The sequence below is a fragment of the Electrona antarctica genome (genome assembly GCF_951216825.1).
Source record: "Electrona antarctica genome assembly, contig: scaffold_197, whole genome shotgun sequence".
In the NCBI taxonomy this organism is placed as follows: domain Eukaryota; kingdom Metazoa; phylum Chordata; class Actinopteri; order Myctophiformes; family Myctophidae; genus Electrona; species Electrona antarctica.
In genome coordinates this window covers 209,975-227,474 of record NW_027638559.1, presented here as the reverse complement: position 1 = coordinate 227,474, position 17,500 = coordinate 209,975, and the positions used below count along the sequence as shown (strand labels likewise).

The following is a 17,500-nucleotide window of genomic DNA, read 5'->3' as shown; positions in this document are numbered from 1 at the left end:
GACCGACAGACCGACAGACAGACAGACAGACAGACAGACCGACAGACAGACAGACAGACAGACAGACAGACAGACAGACAGACAGACAGACAGACAGACAGACAGACAGACAGACAGACAGACAGACCGACAGACCGACAGACCGACAGACCGACCAGGACAGACCAGACAGACAGACAGACAGACAGACAGACAGACAGACAGACAGACAGACAGACTCACCTGCTGGTGGTACTCGATGCCCATGCTGAGTGTGTTGACGAGGATGGCGATCATGATGCCTCGGTTGAAGTACTTGCTGTCCACGATCCTCTTCAGCTTGTTCCTGAAGCCCACCCAGGCCCGGACCACCCAGTTCCTGCTGTGCGGCCCCGCCGCGCCGCCGCCGCGCCGCCTGCTCCGCCCCCGGGAGCCGCGCATGGCGTCCCCACCCTGGTGGCACACGACGGAGAGAGAGAGAAAAAACAAGGCTCGTTATCCGAGTGTTAGAGCGAGTGGGTCCCAAAGTGGGGTCCGGGGGCCCCCAGGGGTCCTTGAGGGAGTCCCAGCTAAATGATAGTTTGGAACCAAATGGACCCCTATGGGTCTGTAACTCTGTGACCCCTTTTCCACCGGTTGGTTCCCAATGGGAACCGGTTCAGTTCTTTTTGGTTCTTAGTCCATGAGCCAGAGCTCCAAAATTGAAACGTTAATTATGAATTGAGTGGGCAAAACCATACCTATATTAGATTGTTATCACCATTAAACTTCCCCAATTGAGTACTTACATGAAAACAATGATTTATTGTATTACAAATTTTACATTTTTAAATATGCAAATGAGGCATTATATAGGAAAATATGCAAAATAATCGAAAATATGAAAAAGCTACTACTGTGGAAGGGTTATCATGTATTAATTTACTTGTATTGATCATATAAACAATTTAATATAGGGTATAGTTTGCCCACCGATTTTGGAGCTCTGGCTCATGGACTAAAAACCAAAAAGAACTGAACTGGTTCCCATTGGGAACCAACCGGTGGAAAAGGGGTCTGAGAGTGTACAAATGGAACCAAATGGACCCTTATGGGTCCATTTGGTTCCATTTGTACACTCTCAGAGTTAAATTAACGTTGATTTTTACAATATAAATTGGGGGTCCCAGAGATAGAAATGCCATTAAATGGGGGTCCGTATAGACTAATGCATGTCACTGGAACTAACACTTCGTCTTATAGCAGTGACAAACATCCTCCTCATCACTGTCACTGCAGGTCCATAATAGCCTCCATTATCATCACTGTCCCTGCTGTCAGCAACATCATATCATCATCATCAATATTATATCATCTATATATATATATATATATATATATATATATACACAGTACAACAGCTTGACGGTGTAACACTGAACAAGGTGTTCCTGCATGTCTGCTGCGATGCTCCAGTAAGTGCTGGCTATGAGCAGACAGCAGTTTGAGGCCAGGTGGGTGAGGAAAAAAAAGAATAATGTGTCAGACTTTTTTATAGTTTTGTATTGAGCAATGTGCTCTCAACCTTCACTGTTATTTTAACGTATAGCTCCCCCCACCCCCAACCCCCAACCCCCCCCTCCCGGACTTGCCCACAGTTCTTCCTCTTGGGCTGTTGCAGTGACTGTTTGTCTCGCTCTTGAGCGGACAAGTTAACCCATTTTGACCTGAGATCAGATTCTAAAAATGTCTGTTTGAAAATGACAGTTTTCTGAAAAAGCTATGTTTCTATGTCAGTCGTTCTGACATTGTTCCTGTGTGTGTGTGTTGGCTCTTGAGAGGAGACGTAAAGCAGTGTCCAGTGTTTCTGTGTATGTGCGTTGGCTCTTGAGAGGAGACGTAAAGCAGTATCCAGTGTTTCTGTGTGTGTGCGTTGGCTCTTGAGAGGAGACGTAAAGCTGTATCCAGTGTTTCTGTGTGTGTGCGTTGGCTCTTGAGAGGAGACGTAAAGCTGTATCCAGTGTTTCTGTGTGTGTGCGTTGGCTCTTGAGAGGAGACGTAAAGCTGTATCCAGTGTTTCTGTGTGTGCGTTGGCTCTTGAGAGGAGACGTAAAGCAGTATCCAGTGTTTCTGTGTGTGCGTTGGCTCTTGAGAGGAGACGTAAAGCAGTATCCAGTGTTTCTGTGTGTGTGTTGGCTCTTGAGAGGAGACGTAAAGCAGTGTCCAGTGTTCCTGTGTGTGCGTTGGCTCTTGAGAGGAGACGTAAAGCAGTGTCCAGTGTTCCTGTGTGTGCGTTGGCTCTTGAGAGGAGACGTAAAGCAGTATCCAGTGTTTCTGTGTGTGTGCGTTGGCTCTTGAGAGGAGACGTAAAGCTGTATCCAGTGTTTCTGTGTGTGTGCGTTGGCTCTTGAGAGGAGACGTAAAGCTGTATCCAGTGTTTCTGTGTGTGCGTTGGCTCTTGAGAGGAGACGTAAAGCAGTATCCAGTGTTCCTGTGTGTGCGTTGGCTCTTGAGAGGAGACGTAAAGCAGTATCCAGTGTTCCTGTGTGTGCGTTGGCTCTTGAGAGGAGACGTAAAGCTGTATCCAGTGTTTCTGTGTGTGTGCGTTGGCTCTTGAGAGGAGACGTAAAGCTGTATCCAGTGTTTCTGTGTGTGCGTTGGCTCTTGAGAGGAGACGTAAAGCAGTATCCAGTGTTTCTGTGTGTGCGTTGGCTCTTGAGAGGAGACGTAAAGCAGTATCCAGTGTTTCTGTGTGTGTGTTGGCTCTTGAGAGGAGACGTAAAGCAGTGTCCAGTGTTCCTGTGTGTGCGTTGGCTCTTGAGAGGAGACGTAAAGCAGTGTCCAGTGTTCCTGTGTGTGCGTTGGCTCTTGAGAGGAGACGTAAAGCAGTATCCAGTGTTTCTGTGTGTGTGTTGGCTCTTGAGAGGAGACGTAAAGCTGTATCCAGTGTTTCTGTGTGTGTGCGTTGGCTCTTGAGAGGAGACGTAAAGCAGTATCCAGTGTTTCTGTGTGTGTGTGTTGGCTCTTGAGAGGAGACGTAAAGCAGTGTCCAGTGTTCCTGTGTGTGCGTTGGCTCTTGAGAGGAGACGTAAAGCAGTGTCCAGTGTTCCTGTGTGTGCGTTGGCTCTTGAGAGGAGACGTAAAGCAGTATCCAGTGTTCCTGTGTGTGTGCGTTGGCGTTTAGAATTGAGTGAGTGAGTGATGGGTCGAGTGATTAAAACCAGCCCCATTTCATCTCAACTCCCCACAGGCGTGCTGTAGAAAACGGCGGAGAACACCGACGTCACCAAATTTGGTCAGCGAAATACAAGGAAGGGGGCTTCCTGTATCATCTGTATGCCAGCATTTCCAATAGCGTTTCCCCATGGGCTTCTCATTTCCAATAGCGTTTCCCCATGGGCTTCTCATTTCCAATAGCGTTTCCCCATGGGCTTCTCATTTCCAATAGCGTTTCCCCATGGGCTTCTCATTTCCAATAGCGTTTCCCCATGGGCTTCTCATTTTTGAGCCGAATGCCAACGAAAATAAAAGCCTGGGTACCGAGGCTAGATGTTAAGTGTCTTGCTCAGGGACACTTTGACACTATAGCCCGGGGCAGGGAGGAAGAACCGGACATATTATTAGGCCTTTATCCTGGTTTGGACCCTTGCCTGCAATTATTTGACTTTGGAATTCTTCCTGCTCCATATTCGTTTTTTCTTTTCCTGTGTTGGACAGCTTCCGTGGTTTTTGACACCAATCCTTTAAGCCTTGTTATACCGCCTGCCTAATAAATCCTATACGTTGCAGCGGCTCAGTCTGCATGAAGCGTTCCTGCTACCTCGTTAGCGCCAACCTTGACAGCGCGGTTGAACTCACTACTGGATTGGATGACTCATAACTCTGGTGTCACCCGGGGACGAGTCACCCGAGGCCACATGATGATTGAGTACATATAGGAAGTAGCACGGACGGCCCCGCCCCCCCACCCATTCAATCAGCACCAGTGTTGATTTCGTCGACTAAAACTGAGACAAAAACATGTTCGTCGACTACCTTTTTCCACTGACAAAAAATAAATGGAAACAAAATGAAAACTAATCTATGATGACTAAAACTAAGACTAAATATACAGACATTTTTTCAACAAATAAAAACTAGACTAAATGTTAGGAAGGGACTAGTGGACAAGCGATCCAGTGTAAGTCATTTTACAATTAGTTGCATGCTGAAAATAGACGATCTACAACGATCTACAGCGCGACGCGTTGTGGGCTTGTAGATCGTCTATTTTCAGCAAGTGAGAAAAATGGCATCAATGCCCACCAAAATACATTTTAGTCGACTAAATCAACTGTAGATTTAGTCGACTAAAATCTTATGACATTTAGTCGACTAAAACTAGACTAAGACTAAAACATTCCAGGTGACTAAAATGTGACTAAAACTAAGTGAAAACTATTCAATAGACTACGACTAAAACTAAAATCAAAATGTGCTGCCAAAAACAACACTGCCCAGCACACGAAGAAGCATTAGGTGCCCCCTTTGGAACCCGCTCAAGGAAACCAGAGGGTCCCCACTTTGTGAACCACTGATGATGATGATCATCATCATCACCCCCCCCCCCCCCCCATGTCTACCATGGACCCTGACCACCACCTCCCTGACGACACCATGCTGACCTGGGTAAAGTCACCTCCCTGAGGACACCATGCTGACCTGGGTAAAGTCACCTCCCTGAGGACACCATGCTGACCTGTGTAAAGTCACCTCCCTGATGACACCATGCTGACCTGGGTAAAGTCACCTTCCTGATGACACCATGCTGACCTGGGTAAAGTCACCTCCCTGAGGACACCATGCTGACCTGGGTAAAGTCACCTCCCTGAGGACACCATGCTGACCTGGGTAAAGTCACCACCCTGAGGACACCATGCTGACCTGGGTAAAGTCACCTCCCTGAGGACACCATGCTGACCTGGGTAAAGTCACCTCCCTGAGGACACCATGCTGACCTGGGTAAAGTCACCTCCCTGAGGACACCATGCTGACCTGGGTAAAATCACCTCCCTCACACCATGCTGACCTGGGTAAAGTCACCTCCCTCACACCATGCTGACCTGGGTAAAGTCACCACCCTGATGACACCATGCTGACCTGGGTAAAGTCACCTCCCTGAGGACACCATGCTGACCTGGGTAAAGTCACCTCCCTGAGGACACCATGCTGACCTGGGTAAAGTCACCTCCCTGAGGACACCATGCTGACCTGTGTAAAGTCACCTCCCTGACGACACCATGCTGACCTGGGTAAAGTCACCTCCCTGAGGACACCATGCTGACCTGGGTAAAGTCACCTCCCTGAGGACACCATGCTGACCTGTGTAAAGTCACCTCCCTGATGACACCATGCTGACCTGGGTAAAGTCACCTTCCTGATGACACCATGCTGACCTGGGTAAAGTCACCTCCCTGAGGACACCATGCTGACCTGGGTAAAGTCACCTCCCTGAGGACACCATGCTGACCTGGGTAAAGTCACCACCCTGAGGACACCATGCTGACCTGGGTAAAGTCACCTCCCTGAGGACACCATGCTGACCTGGGTAAAGTCACCTCCCTGAGGACACCATGCTGACCTGGGTAAAGTCACCTCCCTGAGGACACCATGCTGACCTGGGTAAAATCACCTCCCTCACACCATGCTGACCTGGGTAAAGTCACCTCCCTCACACCATGCTGACCTGGGTAAAGTCACCACCCTGATGACACCATGCTGACCTGGGTAAAGTCACCTCCCTGAGGACACCATGCTGACCTGGGTAAAGTCACCTCCCTGATGACACCATGCTGACCTGGGTAAAGTCACCTCCCTGACACCATGCTGACCTGGGTAAAGTAACCTCCCTGATGACACCATGCTGACCTGGGTAAAGTCACCTCCCTCACACCATGCTGACCTGGGTAAAGTAACCTCCCTGATGACACCATGCTGACCTGGGTAAAGTCACCACCCTGATGACACCATGCTGACCTGGGTAAAGTCACCTCCCTGAGGACACCATGCTGACCTGGGTAAAGTCACCTCCCTGATGACACCATGCTGACCTGGGTAAAGTCACCTCCCTCACACCATGCTGACCTGGGTAAAGTCACCTCCCTCACACCATGCTGACCTGGGTAAAGTCACCACCCTGATGACACCATGCTGACCTGGGTAAAGTCACCTCCCTCACACCATGCTGACCTGGGTAAAGTCACCTCCCTCACACCATGCTGACCTGGGTAAAGTCACCACCCTGAGGACACCATGCTGACCTGGGTAAAGTCACCTCCCTCACACCATGCTGACCCTGGTAAAGTCACCTCCCTGAGGACACCATGCTGACCTGTTTAAAGTCACCTCCCTCACACCATGCTGACCTGGGTAAAGTCACCACCCTGACATCATGCTTACCTGGGTAAAGTCACCTCCCTGATGACACCATGCTGACCTGGGTAAAGTCACCTCCCTGATGACACCATGCTGACCTGGGCAAAGTCACCACCCTGAGGACACCATGCTGACCTGTTTAAAGTCACCTCCCTCACACCATGCTGACCTGGGTAAAGTCACCACCCTGACATCATGCTTACCTGGGTAAAGTCACCACCCTGATGACACCATGCTGACCTGGGTAAAGTCACCTCCCTCACACCATGCTGACCTGGGTAAAGTCACCTCCCTCACACTATGCTGACCTGGGTAAAGTCACCACCCTGACATCATGCTTACCTGGGTAAAGTCACCACCCTGATGACACCATGCTGACCTGGGTAAAGTCACCTCCCTCACACCATGCTGACCTGGGTAAAGTCACCTCCCTGAGGACACCATGCTGACCTGGGTAAAGTCACCACCCTGAGGACACCATGCTGACCTGTTTAAAGTCACCACCCTGACATCATGCTGACCTGGGTAAAGTCACCACCCTGACATCATGCTTACCTGGTTAAAGTCGTGTCCTCCGTCGGTGTCTCCCAGGCCCCCCTCCAGGTCTCCCAGCTCCAGCTCCAGGGTCTCCAGGCTGCGGGCACACAGCGGGCAGCTGAGCAGCTCCAGGAGCAGCGGGCTCGGCACCAGGCCCGCCAGCTGGTACAGCAGCCTCTGACGACCTGGTTGACGAGGAGAGATGAGACACACATTTAGCTGTAATTAATTACACCCTGTGGACTTGGTGAACCAGGCCCGAGTTGGCTCTGTACTCGGACCGAATTTGTTCCTTGTGTACACCAAATCTCTTTACCCAAAATAGCAGCTTGTTAGTGTGTAGAGAGTGTACATACAGAGACAGAGAGACAGACAGAGAGACAGGCAGAGAGTGAGAGAGAGAGAGAGAGAGAGAGAGAGAGAGAGAGAGAGAGAGCTAGAGAAGAAGAAAAGTGGCTAATAAAAATACAGATGGTGAGGGAGGCAGAGAACTTATAGGCCTATAACTCAGCAGAGCATGAAAAGGTAAATTGTAAAGTGTATTGATGGTGTATTGATAGCACAGCAAAAGCTATTTAGCGCGCGCATGTGTGTGTGTGTGTGTGTGTGTGTGTGTGTGTGTGTGTGTGTGTGTGTGTGTGTGTGTGTGTGTGTGTGTGTGAGAGACTGTGTGCACAACATCAACGTGGCCCACAGTGCTACTTCCTGACTACCAGCTGACTCCTCTGCTCTCTGCTCTCTGTCACCAGAGCTATGCAGGCTGAGGCTGCACATCCCAAACACATTTCATCTGCAGGAACGACACTGAGCGTCCTGCCTTCCATTAACATTATGAATATGAACCGACTGACACAGTGAGGTAAGGACAGGGAGAGAGAGACAGAGAGAGACAGAGAGAGACAGAGAGAGACAGAGAGAGAGAGAATCTGCGTCTTTCTAAGCTTTCATTTTAATCTATTTTCATTCCTCTACTGTTATTCGGTGACTGGTGTCTTCTCACATCTTATCGTCGGTGACGTTTATTGATGTTGTACAAGACTGATGGGGACAAGGAGACGATAACGTTTCATGAATCCATATGTCGACGCCGGCGGGGAGAAACCTGGTACGTCCATGTTTCATCGTTTTGTTTTGTTTCAAATGAATGCCCTTCTTCATCATACGATCAACTGTGTCGCACAGAAGCAGTGAAAACAGCAGATCTACAAGCTCACTGGCCGCTCACGCCGCGAGGCGTTGTGAGCCTTTTTCACTGTTTTTGAAATGATAATTAAGGAGGAACGGTTTTGGACTTACAAGGTTTCCACCCGACAGTGACTATAAGAAGGTTCAACAACAATCTGGAAGCACCTCAGCTGCGTCCTTGAGCCTTCATCTGTGCTCTCCAAAGTTCTCCATCACAGTCTCTGTAGTGTGTGTGTGTGTGTGTGTGTGTGTGTGTGTGTGTGTGTGTGTGTGTGTGTGTGTGTGTGTGTGTGTGTGTGTGTGTGTGTGTGTGCGTGTACGATATGTTACAACTACTAATTGATGTGCAGACTGAAGCCACCAGCTTTGTGTGTGTGTGTGTGCGTGCGTGCGTGCGTGCGTGCGTGCGTGCGTGCGTGCGTGCGTGCGTGCGTGCGTGCGTGCGTGCGTGCGTGCGTGCGTGCGTGCGTGCGTGCATGCTGTATGGCTCCTTTAGAACAGAACTGACAAGCTTGTCATACTGTCACGGTGTGATTCACAAACACAACAATTAAAGCCCCTCTCTCTCTCTCTCTCTCTCTCTCTCTCTCTCTCTCTCTCTCTCTGTAGGTATGTGATAAACAGAACTGACACAATTGTATTTATTAAGATCAAAAAGCACGCAAACCGCCTGCCAAGCATTGGCCAGGCAGTTAGGAGGCGTGTACGGCAAAAAAGGTGTGGCCCATAAAGATGGTTTCAGATGGGAAGCGAGTGATGCAGACCATCTCGCTTGGCATCATTCATACATCATCTCATTCCGGCCAATCACAGTTTGCGTCCTCACCTTCGTCTTCAATGTTTGTGTTTGGTCAAACACTCAAAGCTGGCCATTCATTAATTGTCAATGGCATTCGAGGTTTGTGTTAACACAATGTTTGTGTGTGCACAATGTTTGTGTGTGCACAACAAACCCTCAAAGCTGGACATACTGTAGGAGGGGCTAGCGCCCCTCGAAATGTCGCTTCCCGCGTGAAAAGGTCTTAAGTCTGCCGAGGACGCGTACAGTATGTAGGATAGGATGTACAGTATTATAGCGTGCGTGCGTGCGTGCGTGCGTGCGTGCGTGCGTGCGTGCGTGCGTGCGTGAGTGCGTGCGTGCGTGCGTGCGTGCGTGCGTGCGTGCGTGCGTGCGTGCGTGCGTGCGTGCGTGCGTGCGTGCGTGCGTGCGTGCTCACTGTGCTGTCCCATGAGCTGGTGCAGCTTGGCCAGGGTGTGCGTGTGCTCCGAGGTGGGGTGGTGGTGGTGGTGGTGGTACAGGTCTCGGCTGGGCCCGGGTCCCACGCCACAGTGCTGCTGGCCGTGAGGCGGCGGCGTCTTGCTGCTGAAGCTGCACACGAACGACGGCAGTATGGTGGGGTAGTTCATCCCGCCGTTCAGCCGCCCCAACAGCGCCCCCATCCTGTGGGTATAGGGGTATGGGACGACATGTCAAAAAAAATGACGTCACGATGATTGCTCTTTACAGATGTGCTCTTTACAGGTATAGACTGTTTATGTATGACTGAATTTGCAGCTCAACAAAAGCTAATTCATCCTAGTGTATGACGATTTCAGGACAATTTCACGATAAATTGAAATCCCTGCCACGCGATTATCGTGAGCGTTTTTTTAATCACAACAACCAATAAACCAATAAACAATTATCGTCCCATCCCTATACTATACCTGTGGGTGACCGCCGGGGAGTCGCCGCTCCCGCCGTTCCCGTTCCTACTCCCTCCTCCTTGGACGGGAAACGACCTCATCTCCACCTCTTCACCGCCCGAGTCACCGCCTCCTCCTCCCCCGGGTACCGCACCTCCTCCTCCGCCTCCTCCTCCTCCTCCTCCTCTGCCTTCCTCTCCACCGCCGTGCTCCGAGGCGCTCGTCGTCACGCCGGTGGTGGTGACGCCGGTGTGCTGCCCGCCGTTGCTGAGGCGACAGTGGTGATGCTGGTGGTGCTGCAGCAGGTTGTGGATGGGGCGGAGCCAGGGCGCGCTGCCGGGGCCCGAGGCGCCGCCCGCGCCGCCCGCGCCCACGCCGCGCCCCCCGCCACCGAACCCGTGGCTGTGGCCGTTCCCGCCGCCTCCGCTGCCACCGCCGCCGCCTCCTCCTCCGCTGCCGTTGGGGTTCACCTTCTTACCGCGTTTACTGTCATAGGAGGAGAGGCAGAGGAGAGAGCCATTAACCACTCCCGCTATACCCAAGACAGCCTCTGTAGACATTTTTAAAGCACAGTAGTACATAGTACATACTGTAGTACATAGTACATAGTAGTACAAAGTAGTAGACCATAGTATGCACTCTTGCTCACAACGAGTGTAGTAGGGATGTAGGGATGTCCCGATAATGTTGCTTTGCTACCGATCCCATCATTTGATTCTGAGTATCTGCCGATACCGATTTTCCCCGATCCGATATTTATATTTTTATAGAACACTATATGCCATATCACAATATCCAAAGTCACAGACAATATCCAGTCTAATATCATGATATGGATATAATATTGATACTAAGGATGTCCCGTTCATGTTTTCTTTGCTCCCTATCCGATTCCGATCAATTGAAAATATCGTGATCGGCCCCGATTTCCGATCATATGATCGGACCGGGACAACCTTAGTACAAAGGTAACCAAATGGACTCGTATCCTCATGGTTACATCGTATACTCTCAGAGTAAGAATTAACACTGAGAATTTGAATGCGTATACTTGACCATGACCATTTTCCTAAGCACATGGATTTAGTTTGGAAACGGGGAAGCCAGTGCTGATCATTCATTTCAGTAAGGTGTGGAAATCAATTTGCACAACATTGAAACGTGCTCGAGATACAGATGTGCCGTTTGAGAACTCCACAATGTCCTGCCATTGGCAGTTCAGTAGATTGTCAGTGCATTTTTAGAAACAGAACATTGTCGGTGAGAAAGGGGGGAATGGTTTTATAATATGTTACTTCTATTCAGATGCTCTGAATAGATAGAGTTCCTCTGCTGGACACTGGTTTTCAGTAGCAAAGCAGTAGAATTAAGGTTAATCAGTGAATAAAACCTGAAGGGAAAACATGCATTTTCAGAAGACCTCCAGGCAGTGGCGTTTCCAGGAATTACATTTTGGGCAGGCAAGATGTGTTAATTGTCATCTCCCCGTGCACAATCGTAGCACTAAAGGTTTACAAAGGCTGAAAGGCATATATTTACATTCCAATGGGTGATTGAGGGTCGCGCTCTACCGCAACGGCCAATCAGCTGTCCACTAATAGTTCTCAAGTCTTGTTTTTGTCCTCTCTTTTTTCTCATTGTATGGATTTTGGCCAGGCCAGAAAATGGATTTCCGCCTGTCCTCGTCTTATTGTAGATACGCCTCTGCCTCCAGGAAAAGATCAGTGAAGAGTTGGAATGGCACATCTCTAGGTAATTCAACACACTAAAGGTGGCCTTACACTAGCCGATAATCGGGCATTTTTGACGCTCGGGGGGTGCCCGACTCAATCGGGCACCCCCCGCGCGCGATCGGGATCGGCCCGATCAACATCAAGAATGTTTGATATTTGCTCGTCCCGCTCCGATTATCCTGTAGTGTGTGGTGCTGTCAGATTTCAAATGCCCGATTATCGGCTAGTGTAAGGCCACCTTAAGTATCACTATGCTGTTATTTTACAGCATTTTAACATGTGGAATGATTCAAAAAGTCTATTTGAAAAGGGTTTGATCCATGTATTCTTAACGGTGCAGTGATGTTTAACCAATATATCCACTCAAATATTCACGTGCTGTAGTCCTACATATTTTGACTTTGGAGATAATGTAAACAAAATAAAAAAAAATATCACAAACATATGTGACTAAATTTGACTGAGGGACTGCCATTGGATTTTTTTGAATTTTCGTTTTTTCATGTCATGTGAAAGCAGGGAATCATAGCGTCAAATGGACATATTGGTTGTTCAGTTTGACCCTCCAGTTTTGGAGATATGGCTTATAGAGTAATGTCTTGCAGAAAACAGCGAGTTGAGAAAACAGGCTTGAAAGGTTCACTTCTGTGGTCTCTAACATTACACCTAGCTACATGTTTAAGCATTTATTTCATATTTACATGTCGATTTCAGCTCTGACACTTATTTCAGACATGCTCTAGGATGGGAAGAGTCTGCCTGTGCTATAAACTCATTTTTTTCTCCTCTGGTGAAATCTGTTCACATATGGTGTTGCCCACAGTGAATGTAGAGCCCAAAGCCTCAAGGCACCTTTATCTACTGAATGTTAAGACACCTGGTTACCTGAAATGACTCTCTTGTCATACCATCAAGTACAAGGAAATGCTTGAGCCTGATTTATTTCACTCTCACTCACTCAAGTGTTTCACCTCCGACATTGATATACAGCCAAATCTCAGAGCTCAGTTGAAAAGCCTTGCTATAGAGTGTCTTAAAGCATTCTGACCTGAGATCAGATTCTAAAAATGTCTTCTACATCCTGACAGTTTTCTGAAAAAGCTATGTATGATTTTTCAAAAATAGCAGACCTACAAGCTCGTAGCGCGCCACTCGGTGGCGCGCTACGAGCTTGTAGATCTGCTATTTTTCAATAGCTAAAGCATAACATAATGCTAACACCAAAAGGGGTTCCCGCGCAAAATGGGTTAAAGCATTCTCATCGTGGGACAAAAGAGAGATGTTAAATCTGGGTACTGGCTTTAGTTCCGACACCAAAGGTCTGACAGTCATTAACCCCTGGTCCTTCTGCAAAAGCATAATTGTTTCTACTGTTGAGATACAGTACAGTATAATGTAAAGCCTGCTTGGGAAGAGCATAAAGATAAATTGTCCTATGCGACAACAGGACCTATAGCTATATTCCCAGTAGATGAGCAGGTACTGTACGCCAACTATAACCATCACAGTTGTATTGAATTAACATAATGTACAGTACCATACAGATTGGTCAAAAAACTTAAACTTTAACCTTGTTTTGTAATAATGAGCATTTTCTGAATGTGCTGCGTTAAGATTCCCACCTGGGCAGCTGCAAAGCAAAGCAAAGAAAAGTTCTTTGTTTACCCAGGGTGAATGGACTAAGCTCGACGAACTTGTTTACAGCCAGACCCTGCTCATAGAACATTTCATGGTAGGGGTTCAATGCCTTGTTCAAGGGCACTTCAGCGGTGGAAATTTTAACGTGCCGGTCTGGGGATACGAACTGGCGACCTTCCGATAACAAGAACGCTCCGCAAACCGTTCGGCCACCGCTGCCCCTATAGCTGCCCACTGAGCAGGTTCATACGAGCCGTTTGGGTTCAAAAGTAATAATTGTGGTGATGTGAGTAGCGTTTCTGAACGTTCTTTAATCAAATGTACCTAAAAATAGGGCCTAAAATGACATTTATAAAGTATTATACAACCATGCACCGTCGCTAATTAAAAACACACGTATTGCTATTCCCTGCACTAGACATATGCTAATGAAACACTTCTGACATTTATCTTAATACACCATTGCTCTGGAGAGTTTAAACCTGATCTAACCCCTGGACACGATGATACTCAGTTACTATGATATAATATTATGGGGAAACCCTTTTAAACACTACAACAGGATTCATTTGCATTTAAACATAAGTATCCTCTTCTCTCTCTGACCCATCATTTATAAAACCACTGCCTAAGACCACAATACTTTATTATTTATAGTCTGTCATACGTGCCGGGCATCCAAACATAGTAGAACGTACAGGCTCGCTGGACGCTTGTAGATTTGCTATTTGTGGTGCGTGAGGAGTTGGAGGGCATAACCCACCTGTGCCAGACAGAGTACATGCGCTGCAGCCTGTGCTGCAGCTTGCGGTATGGAGAACCTACCTGTGCCAGACAGAGTACATGCGCTGCAGCCTGTGCTGCAGCTTGCGGTATGGAGAACCTACCTGTGCCAGACAGAGTACATGCGCTGCAGCCTGTGCTGCAGCCCTGCGGTACAGAGAGCATAACCCACCTGTGCCAGACAGAGTACATGCACTGCAGCCTTGCGGTATGGAGAACCCACCTGTGCCAGACAGAGTACATGCGCTGCAGCCCTGCGGTATGGAGAACCCACCTGTGCCAGACAGAGTACATGCACTGCAGCCTTGCGGTATGGAGAACCCACCTGTGCCAGACAGAGTACATGCGCTGCAGCCTGCGCGACAGCTTGCGGTACAGGTGGCTCACGTAGCGCAGCATCTCCTCGTAGCAGGAGCCCGGCTCGCTGTAGCTGGCCAACGTGGAGTCGTTGGACATGTAGCGCGCCCGCTGCTCCCTCATCAGGGCGTTCTCCCTCTGCTTGGTCTCGGAGAACTGGGTGGCGATCACCACGAGGCACAGGTTGATCATGAAGAAAGAGCCCACCTGGTCAAGAGGCGGAGTTGAAAGTGAGAGTTCAGTAAAAACAAGTGTTCGTATGAGTTTAGACCAACAACCCTTTAGCTCAACTAGAGCTAAAGGGGAAAAAGTCTACTCTTCTATAAGTTTGCGGTCTGCCCCGTAAGTCGAAGTATTCAATCAATGAATCACAACGTGTTGCAACAAGATTAAGTCGGTTATTGGTTCAAAATATCGGTTTCGATATATTTCTGATTGCTCAGCCCTAGTATAAACAATTCAGAGATTTAAAAAGACAAACACATTTGGTTTGAGCCCCAATTTCCTCTCTATAGTCGCTATGCAAGACCAGTAAGAGTATCTCGTTTGGCTGGGATGTAAGATGTTCCTGCTTCAAGAAGCCAGGAGCATTATATGGCCCCCTGGGATGTAAGATGTTCCTGCTTCAGGAAGCCAGGAGCATTATATGGCCCCCTGGGATGTAAGATGTTCCTGCTTCAGGAAGCCAGGAGCATTATATGGCCCCCTGGGATGTAAGATGTTCCTGCTTCAGGAAGCCAGGAGCATTATATGGCCCCCTGGGATGTAAGATGTTCCTGCTTCAGGAAGCCAGGAGCATTATATGGCCCCCTGGGATGTAAGATGTTCCTGCTTCAAGAAGCCAGGAGCATTATATGGCCCCCTGGGATGTAAGATGTTCCTGCTTCATGAAGCCAGGAGCATTATATGGCCCCCTGGGATGTAAGATGTTCCTGCTTCAGGAAGCCAGGAGCATTATATGGCCCCCTGGGATGTAAGATGTTCCTGCTTCAGGAAGCCAGGAGCATTATATGGCCCCCTGGGATGTAAGATGTTCCTGCTTTAGGAAGCCAGGAGCATTATATGGCCCCCTGGGATGTAAGATGTTCCTGCTTCAGGAAGCCAGGAGCATTATATGGCCCCCTGGGATGTAAGATGTTCCTGCTTCAGGAAGCCAGGAGCATTATATGGCCCCCTGGGATGTAAGATGTTCCTGCTTCAGGAAGCCAGGAGCATTATATGGCCTCTTGTTAATGTTACCAGGCTTTTATACCATGTGTTTGGCTGTACTCTGTTACCGTTTGCATTTCTGTCTAATAAAGTATTGACTGTTTGTCTGCTGCTACAACACAATGAGGACATTGAGGACAATGAGGACATTGAGGACAATGAGGACATTGAGGACATTGCACGTGGCCGAGGAAGAGGCAGAGCAGCGGTGGGCTGAAAGAGAAGGAAGGGTGGATTGACAGAATATGAGGCCATGATGGAGGAGCGGAGTGGCGGGAAATTGTAACATAAGTGAGGAAAGGAAGGATGGAGACATTAGGGAGTGGGTGAAGAGAAGAATGGGGGCAGCATCCACCGTGAAAGATTCAAACATTGTATTGTATTACAAAATCTCAATAAAACATTCAAGAGTCTTAAAAATGAAGCTTTGGGAAATGTGAAGGCCACTGCAGGTCTTCACAGAGGTTGAATATGAGCTATCCTCCCAAAGGATTTATTGAAATACCATTAGTTATACCATGCATTCTTGGCCACACCACCTAATGTGATAAATATCTTTTTTTTTTAAGCAGTCCATCTCTCACCACTGTAGACATAAAGGCACAGCAGACTTCCGACTCGCTCAATAAGGATATTGTTAAAGCTGCTGGCACGGTTATCTGCCAAGTCGTAAAGTTTGAAAATCCACTTTCATTTATTGTGTAACTAGCCTTCAGTCAAACGTATATTTGGAGGTGTAACTCAGACAGGCATATCACCATTTTTTATACTTTGACATTTCAAGTTCCCTGTAGCCACCACTGATAGTCGTGATATGACTTAGCCATAACAAAACTCCATCCCCAGACTGTCACATTAGCATGCCATTAAAATGGTAATGACAATGGAATGAGATATTCTAGAGAGCATCTCTCTTTTGATTCTCGTTTTCACTCTGCCTTCCTCTGTCAAATTGTTCTCTGAGGCCTTAACATGCTCTCTCTCTCTCTCTCTCTCTCTCTCTCTCTACCACTTCATTATGGGCAACTTGTACAGCCTCACCCACTCTCTCTCTCTCTCTCTCTCTCTCTCTCTCTCTCTCTCTCTCTTCATTATGGGCAACTTGTACAGCCTCACCATCACCCTCTCTCTCTCTCTCTCTCACTCTCTCTCTCTCTCTCTCTCTCTCTCTCTCTCTCTCTCTCTCTCTCTCTCTCTCTCCATCTTTCTCTCTCCCTCACGCTATCTAAGCCACGTCTAGGTTCGCCTCGCGCGTTCCCAGCATTCTCTCCATCCCTCATACTCCCCCAACCCCCCCCACCGCTCCCCCTCCTCCTCCTCTCTCGCCCGTTGCCACCCTCGCTCCACTCTCCTGCCTTCGTCTCTCTCCGTCATTCTGAGTGCATACTAAGCACTTCCTACATCAAACCACAGGCAGAGGGAGAAGTAGGTCATACAGCAGAGAGAATATCGAGCCCAGGCTAGTTTTTCTTTTTAAATCGAGCAACGTGATAACAACTAAAGTTTGTCCGGTGACAAAACAGATTACGGAGATCCGTGGAAGTTACACCTGCTTCAAAATAGTTTGTTCTTTTGCTTCATACAGAAGATGTTCAGCGCTCAAGTTAACCCATTTTGGGCGGGAACCCCCTTTGGTGTTAGCATTATGTTGTGCATTAGCTATTGAAAAATAGCAGATCTACAAGCTCGTAGCGCGCCACCGAGTGACGCGCTACGAGCTTGTAGGTCTGCTATTTTTGAAAAATCGAAGAACGACTGACATAGAAACATAGCTTTTTCAGAAAACTGTCATTTTCAAACAGACATTTTTAGAATCTGATCTCAGGTCAGAATGGGGTAAAGCCTAAAGTTAACTGGGGTTCCCCAGGGATTAGTACTTGTCCTGGTCCCCTCTACACTGTGACGAGAACAGAATGCGACGCTAGGGTTCATGTTGGATAGACTCCAGTAACACAGCCTGAGCTGTATACAGATACAGTTCGAGTTGAATTACATCCATG

At 48.3% G+C, this 17,500-nt stretch overlaps 1 protein-coding gene across 1 annotated transcript in view; it reads right to left on the bottom strand.

Moving 5' to 3' along the window:
* The window catches only part of LOC306917944 (voltage-dependent T-type calcium channel subunit alpha-1H-like), a gene marked incomplete at its 3' end in the record, with an annotated part of 134,368 nt that overhangs the window by 32,185 nt on the left and 84,683 nt on the right, over window positions 1-17,500 (bottom strand). The window contains 5 exon segments of the mRNA XM_079530847.1: window positions 223-432; window positions 6,928-7,094; window positions 9,312-9,535; window positions 9,802-10,266; window positions 14,260-14,498. Of these exon segments, the coding sequence (XP_079386973.1) occupies window positions 223-432; window positions 6,928-7,094; window positions 9,312-9,535; window positions 9,802-10,266; window positions 14,260-14,498 (1,305 nt within the window).